The 8,467-nt window shown below is 41.8% G+C and overlaps 1 protein-coding gene across 1 annotated transcript; it reads left to right on the top strand.

The window, feature by feature from the left end:
* Positions 1-1,184: 1,184 nt before the first annotated feature.
* On the top strand, positions 1,185-3,540 carry LOC107613970 (AAA-ATPase At4g25835). The gene has a single exon (XM_016316177.3). It carries the CDS (start codon positions 1,720-1,722, stop codon positions 3,325-3,327), a length of 1,608 nt encoding a protein of 535 aa, XP_016171663.2. The 5' UTR covers positions 1,185-1,719; the 3' UTR covers positions 3,328-3,540.
* Positions 3,541-8,467: the final 4,927 nt, after the last annotated feature.

The following is an 8,467-nucleotide window of genomic DNA, read 5'->3' as shown; positions in this document are numbered from 1 at the left end:
CATTTTATAAGCATATACCTAAAACAATTGAAAGGCGTAACAAAGTTGGAGATAAGAACGACAGCCAAACACCACAAGATTATAATCCGAAGGTGTAAATTCCCTTGCTTTTTAGTAAAGGAGTTTTAGACAAATTTCTGTAAAAGAATCACAAAAACAAAACTTTGTTCAAAAGCACAAGCATTTAAAGATATAAAAGAAATGTAATGCACAAGAAAGAATACCACCATATGCACGTCTTAAAGATATACACATCTGAATCTCGTAGACCCTCCCACCAGTCCACCACCATGCATACCAATAAGGAAAAGCCTAAAATAATGTATAGAAAAGTTCGAAGCATAGAAATACCCAACCACGATTTACTCTGTTACTGAGAATTTTAAAAGCTTTTATTATTATTTATTTTTTTAATGACACATTTAAATGACTCCTTAAAACATATGTTAACAAATCTAAAATATATCAATTCATTAGTGATTAATAAAAACTTATTCCACCGGTTAACTCAAAAAATTTGAACGGACACGGTATGCAATAAAATAGATGATCATGAGGACCACATAATCATCATCCTCTCATTGTTATCACCTTCCACCTGACACCCACAATGATGAGTGAGTGACGAGGTAAATAGATTTTAGGAATTTTACCCTGAAGCGTCCTTAAGGACATTATCAAGATTACTAGAAATTTCAAAGTTCTTTTCTCTTTTATCCCAATAAATAGTAAATACATTACAAAAATATAGAAAATTTCAAATTTTTTTACTTTCCAGTTAAATGTTTCTATATTAAACGACTTAACAAGCGTCGTTTTAGCTAATTCCAGTAATTATTCATAGGAACATTCTCTGAAGTCTGAATGCGCAAAGTACAAGAACAAATGGGGAAAAAGATAAAGTGTGATTCGTCAAGGAAAAAAAAAAAAAAAAACAAAAGCAGTCTCAAGATCCACACTATACCGTAGCCCGTGTGTTTTCATGTAACCCGTCTTATATAGCTACTCTACTACTACTAGTATTAACTACAAAGTATTGACCCTCCATCCCTAATATAAACCTTGTGGAACTTGATTGCATTTTGATGAATATGCTAAAGTTGAACGGGAAAAATACACCATACAATGAGCACTACTAGAAAAGTAGGGGAAAAAATGTAACAATTGAATGCTAATCCTTTGGTGAAAAATGTGACTCTTTTTCCTTGTGTGATTTTGGTTAATGAGCCCTTAAAATATAAACTCTCAAACAAAAACAAGCAAGCAAAAACTAAAGATAGCAACAGAACCTTTGGCAAAACGAAAATTTTGCATTTTCTAAGATTCTCATTCTGCAATTGTAGCCCACGCTTAAGAGATGAGGTTATTTGAGCAAAATCTATCACATCTACAAACGAACAAAGCAAAAGCGAAATATTAAAGCAAATTGGTCGGCTTCATCATCTTTAACCTTTAACTTTACCCTACTCTATCTCTGCAATATGCTCAATGCTGCTTTTATTTTCATCTCCAAACCCAAAACACCAACCTTTAGCAGACTCTGTTCCCACTTTATGCAATGTATAAGAACCCCCAAAGTTACAAACCTAAGGGAAAAAAAAAGAAAAAAATATGTGAAAAGAAGCAAACAAATTCTCACTCCATTTTCGACTCCACCATCCCTCGAACAAAAAATCTCAAACCAACAAACACAAACATCAGCTGATCAGCATTGCAAAAATGGAGATATTATCACAATTGTGGTCACTGTTAGGGTTACTCACCGTTCTGCAAAATGTGCTTCCATCTCAGATTCTCTCTCTGCTTCACTCTGTATACGAATCAACACAAGATCTGCTATCTCCTTACGCATACGTTGAGATCCCTGAGTTCAACGGCTACTGCGGCGTTGACCTCAACGACCTCTACCGCCACGTGCACCTCTACCTGAACGCAGCCGCGTCTGCCTCCCCCGCCGCCTCGTGCCGCCGCGTCACGCTCTCCCGTTCACCCTCCTCCTCCCGCGTCACCTTTGCCGTAGCGCCAAACCACACCGTCCACGACTCCTTCGGCGGCCACCGCCTCTCTTGGACGCACCACGTCGACGGCGTACAAGACTCCCTGGACGAGAAACGAAGCTTCACTCTCCGTCTACCGAAGCGCCACAGGCAGGCGCTACTGCCGTCCTACCTCTCCCACGTCACCTCACGCGCGGAGGAGTTCGAGCGCGTGAGCCGCGAGCGCCGCCTCTTCACCAACAACACAACCGGCTCCGGTTCCTTCGAGTCCGGATGGGTTTCCGTCCCGTTCCGCCATCCCTCAACCTTCGAAACCCTGGCTCTCGAGCCAGAACTCAAGAAACAAATAAAAAACGACCTCGTTTCGTTTCAAAACGGCAGAGAGTTTTACCACCGGGTTGGGCGTGCGTGGAAGCGGGGGTACTTACTCCACGGTCCACCCGGTTCCGGTAAATCGAGCCTCATAGCAGCTATGGCTAACTTCCTCTGTTACGACGTATACGACTTGGAACTCACAAAAGTTTCGGATAACTCTGAGCTGAGGTCGCTACTAATCCAAACGACGAACCGCTCCATTATTGTTATAGAAGACATTGACTGTTCCGTGGACTTAACCGCTGACAGAACGACGAAGAAGCAACCGGCCAAGTCGTTTAAGAAGTGCAAAACGACGATGTCGTCTTCGGGTTGTGAAGATAGCGGGAGGGTTACGCTTTCAGGGCTCCTGAACTTCACGGACGGGTTGTGGTCGTGTTGTGGCGAGGAGAGGATTGTGGTGTTCACTACGAACCACAGGGATAGCGTGGACCCTGCGCTGGTTCGGTGTGGGCGCATGGACGTGCACGTGAGCCTTGGCACGTGCGGGATCCATGCGTTCAAGGAGTTAGTTAGGAACTACCTCGGGGTTGAGTCTCATGCGTTGTTCGATGCCGTGGATGCGTGTATTAGGTCGGGTGGGTCCCTCACGCCGGCGCAAGTTGGGGAGATCCTATTGAGGAACAGAGGGGATGCTGACCTGGCGATGAAGGAGGTTGTGGCAGCGATGCAAGGGAGGATGCTGTCTCTTGCGGCCGCTGGAGGCGGTGGTGGGGATCAGATGGATAATGAGGATGTAGTGGCGGCGGTGTCAGTAGGGACTAGGTCGCCGGAGAGTGTATTAATGATAGGGTCGCCGGAGAATTGGGACACGGCGCTGGGTGGGCGAAAGAGAAAGGAGAGTGTTAATGGGTCGAATGGGTGCGAAAAGAAGGTAAAGTTTTTCGTGAGGTTGAAGTCGTTGACTAAGTCTGACTCTGGTAAATGTGGTGTTTTTGAGAGAGGAAAACATTGAAACTTTACTTTTTTTTTTTTTTTTCTTGGACTAGAAAAGTTTAACGTTCACGGGTGTGGATTTTTCAGCCGTGTTGGAGTTAGGTTTTTTTTTTTTTTTTCTCTGGTGGTAGGAAAGACATTAATTAGGTTGGTGTGATTAGTATTTTTATTTTTATTTTTTATGTAAAGCGAATTATTGTTCAGCTAATTACCGCGTATGGTTTTTGGTTAAGGATATTGTTACAGACGAGGCCCAATAGTCATAGTTACGATAATAGAAATCCTAATTAATCTTTTAACGGAAACGAATTAAAAAAGAAATAAAGTATCAATCAGCGAGGACGTTACAGAATCAAGACTTTAAATCTGATGTGAAAAACGATTACAAAGTCCCAAGGTAAAGGAAAAATCCACCTTAAGGCTTGATGTAAGCATCTTAACAAAGACACTTAGAAAACAAACACAAAATATTAAAATAAAGACATAGAATCAGATGAAACATGAATAGAAATGGATCCGTATCCTAGAAAATCAACCCGACGTTATACTTCAGAGCCGCTAGGTCAAATTCGGTTGCGCCAAACAAGAGTGATCCGCGCTATACTTCGACTTACGTCCTAAGAATCTCGGGATTACAGCAAGCACCTTTTTCAGCATAAATATCAATACACGAACGACCTAGCAGGCACAGAGAACAGATGGAACATAAAAAATCACACAAAAACAAAGCTTAGTAAAACATTGTGATTATTATTATTGTTTCTTGATCGCGAACTGACTTAAGTATCGGAGTCCTTTTTACAGGTTCTCTACATTTCTCGAACGGGAAAGAAACTCGTGGTGCAGCACACAGAAGAAGGACGTTGCTATTATTCTTCCAGCTGCATCCGACCTACACCTCGTAGCCCAGTTCCAGACAGGAACATTTGGCACCCACTGTGGGGCCGAGTTTATTTAAATTAACCCCACGCACACTTTATCTTATTATTTTTTGCAGAAACATGCCTGATGACGTCGTGCCTCAGACTCCTCCTCCCTGAGTTGGTAGCCATGAATGCTACCCTCCTCGCTGAGGTTAAGAGAATGGCCGATCTCTTAGAGTCAATTCACAATGGAAATTTCAACACGGAGGATCCTAAGAACACGACCTCAAACGGCACACGATCTCAGGCAGGTTCCCAGGAGATCACCCTGCCAAAAGAAAAATTAACGATAGATAATCTTTTTTGAAAGATATCGTCAAATTCCAGATGCCGAAGAACTTTGTGTTGCCTACTGCACTACAGCCATATGAAGGATTCAGAGATCCTCGCGTCCATATTAAGAAATTTCAATCCATGATGTTCTTTAATGGTGCCTTTGACCCTATACTCGGTCGATCTTTTCCAACTTTTTTAGATGGTGCTGCTTTACTTTGATTTTCTAAGATACCTGCAGGTTCAATCTCTTGCTTCGAAGATTTGGCAAGGTCTTTCATCGACTACTTCGCAGCTTTAAGAATATACGTGCACGGTCTGATTACCTTAATAGTATCAAGCGAGGTCCACATGAAAGCTTGAAAGACTACATGACGCGGTTCGCTAAAGCAACTATAGAGATCCCCGACCTCAACCCTGAGGTGCACCTGCACGCACTAAAGAGCGGCCTCCGCCCAGAAAAGTTCCAGGAGACTATAGCTATTACCAAGCCAAAAACGCTAACAAAATTCCAAGAAAAAACTGCGAGCCAAATGAAAATTGAAGAACTCCGTGAAGCTCGGCGAATAGAAAAACGACAGCCTCGTGATGCCAGGGCATCTTGGCTAGTTTTACAAGTCATTTTAGTTAGATTATAACTTAGTTTCTTGCATTTCTTAGGTAATAAGCAAGTATTTGCACTTAATTTCCTTGCATGCATTCATGCATCAAAAGTGTGGTGAAATCAAGAGAATATGAGATCTTATGAAGCATGATTTAGTTAAGTTAATCAAGTAGTTTTTATGGCCTTTAAAAGAAGGTTTTGCATGGTTATGAACTTCAAACTTTGATGCACCTTCTTTTTTGCAAGCTCATTCAAGGAGTAAACAACACCCAAACTGGCGCTCTCCACTGGCACTCTCTAGCAAGCTTACAGGAGAGTGCCAGCCTCAACACTTAATCCCAGCAATTGGCACTCCTTACCAGCACTCTCCAACAGGCTTGCTGGAGAGCGCCAGCACCAACCTTGTCAAGACCCTTGTCAAGCAGCATCCCAACCTTGTCATAACACCACCAAGCCTCACCACCCAAACCTTGTCATGACACCATCCAAACGTCAACATCACACTACACCAACCTTGTCAATGCCATTACCACACCACACTCCAACCTTGTCACAACCACATTGCCTCACCCTCAACCCACGCTCTACACCAGCGCTCTCCAGCAAGCTTGCTGGAGAGCACCACTTCCTCATACCACCATCATAACCTCACCACACCAACTTTGCCACTCACCCTTACCTAGACCACGCTCGTTCCTTGCTGGAGAGCGCCACCTTTATACACCTATGTCCCTCATGACCAGCGCTCTCTAGCAAGCTTGCTGGAGAGCGCCACTCTCCCATACACCAACCACCATGACACCAACAAATCTTGACACACCCCTTGTCACAAGCAACAACCAATGGCCACACTCTCCATCTCAAGTTCCCTCAAGAGTGCCAAGACAAGCACACCAAGCTCAGTGTCACGCTTGTTTTAGGCACTCTCCTGCAAGGTTACTGGAGAGCGCCAATCATCAACAAACGGCAAATAGTGTCACGCTCTCAAGGGGCGCTCATGAGCAAACTTAGCGCTCTCCTGGAAGTGCCAACGCTCGCCTACCAAGCTCGCACTCAAGCTCTCCAGAGAGCATCTTCGAGGAACAATTTAAAGGAGGAAATGAAGCCTAGTGTCACGCTCTCAAGCAGTTCTCTCCAGCAAGTTTGCTGGAGAGCGCCAATCCTCATGCACACAACGCTCTCTTGGTGACTCTCTTGAAAGGGCGTCTCGCTCTCCTCGAAGGTGCCAATGCTCGCAACTAGCGCTCGCACCCAAGTTCGCAAGCGAGCGTCTTCGATGCTTACTTTAAAGAAGAACTGAACCACTTGTACTTGGCGCTCACTTTTTAAGTTCACTAACAAGCGCTAGGCCCAAGCGTTAGAATGAAGTCCAAAGGCCCAGAAGAAGTACATCAAGTAAAGACTTGGGGGAAGTACTATAAATAGATGAAGTTTTGAACTCATTGGGGGCTTACGGAGTAGACTAGATCACTACACTTTACATTTTCTTGCTTGTACTTAGTTTTCATTTTATTTTTCATGGACTTTCAATTTCTTTCAAGTTTTCTTAGAGCGATGATCAACTAAACCCCCACTCATTAGGGGGAGGAGCTCTATTTTAATTCCAATGAATTAATGAAATTCTTCTTCTTCTCAATTCGCCTGTTGTTATCTAAGGGAAAGCTTTTGTGCTTCAAAGATCCAATCACTACCGAGAGGGGGTTGGATCTACTTGAATCTCTATATGAGCCTTGAGAAAGGGATCATAGGATTTAGTTTGAGGCTTCTCCTTCATAACTCTTTTGATCAATACATTCTTAGTTGGTACGTGACATATAACCTCTTTGAATTGAGATCCTAAGTGTTGTGTGGCTCTTGGATTAGAAATTGAGCTTCACATCTTCTCATGAATAACTAGATCAAGAGATTGGCAATTGATTGTGTTAAGAGAAATTAAGTTGCCAAGAGATTGGAATTCAATTATTTACACCATAGATCTACTTTATATGATTGAGAAAGAAGTTGAGGCCCATTAATTCATGAAGAATCATAACATCTCCAATCCTTAATGAATCTCACCGATTATATTTCTTCACTTTAATTCTTCCGAATGTCTAATTTCCTTTAATTTCCAATACCCAGAGCCCCTTTACTTTCATGCAATTTACAATTCATTGTCATTTACATTTCTGCCTTTATTTTCTTGCCATTTAAGTTTCTGCTCTGTACTATTTCGCAATTTACTTTCAGCCTTTATTATTCAGTCATTTAGATTCAGCACTTTTACCTTCTATGTCATTTACTTTTTGTTGAGTTAATCACCCAAAATCATCAAATATTTGTTTGAATAGAGAAATCATTTAACTAAAGTTGCTTAATCCATCAATCCCTATGGGATCGACCTCACTCAACAATGAGTTATTACTTGACAATCCGGTATACTTGCCGGAGGAATTTATGATACGTAAATTCTACACATCAAGTTTTTGGTGCCGTTGTCGGGGATTGATTTAGATTGACAATGATTAAGTTGGTGATACTCTAGATTAAACACTTTTCTTTCATTTTGTTTAAGCACACTAACTGTTCGACACTTTGTGTCACCTAACTCTCACAACACTCTAGCACTAGAGTTTTTTTTGCATTTGGTTTGTTTTTGTTTTGTGTATGCCAGGAGGAAGGAAAGCAATATCAACTTCCTTTGATTCTGAGTCAGAAAGAACTCTTCTAAGATTGAGAAGAGAAGCTAGAGGGAAGAGAGTAGTTCGTGAAGAGGAATTGGAAGAAGACCAAAACCTAGTCATGGAGGATGATATGCACAATCACCATGAAGAGGTTGCCAACAACAATGTTCAACCTGCCAGGAGGATGTTGGCCTCTTACACCATTCCTAACCCCAGAAACTGTGGGAGCAGTATACTCACTCCCAATGTTCATGCAAATAACTTTGAGTTGAAACCTCAACTTATCACTTTAGTTTAGAACAACTGCTCTTATGGAGGAGGCCCTCTTGAAGACCCCAATCAACATTTGTCTATTTTCTTGAGAATATGTGTGATAAATCCCAATTTTGTGATTTATCTTGTGTTAAATTCACGGAATTTTCTTAACTTATCTCACATTTATTCAATGAAATAGCATGGTTTTGTGAATTTCTCCTAATTTGTGCTTAAAAGTGAAAACATGCTTTTTAGGCCATAAATTGCTAAATTTAATTTACTCTAATTCCATTCGATACCTTGATATGTTTGTCAAGTGATTTCAGGTTTAGAAGGCAAAGATTGGGTTGAAGAAATGAAGAAAAAGCATGCAAAAATGGAGAATTCATGAAGAAATGGGATTTTGGTAATCTGTCCAGCGATGTGTGTACATGACCCACG

Source organism: Arachis ipaensis, chromosome B8 (assembly GCF_059453495.1).
Source record: "Arachis ipaensis isolate K30076 ecotype BB chromosome B8, ASM5945349v1, whole genome shotgun sequence".
Lineage (NCBI taxonomy): Eukaryota > Viridiplantae > Streptophyta > Magnoliopsida > Fabales > Fabaceae > Arachis > Arachis ipaensis.
The sequence above is the reverse complement of the archived record's forward strand: the minus strand, read 5'-3'. Positions and strand labels throughout refer to the sequence as shown.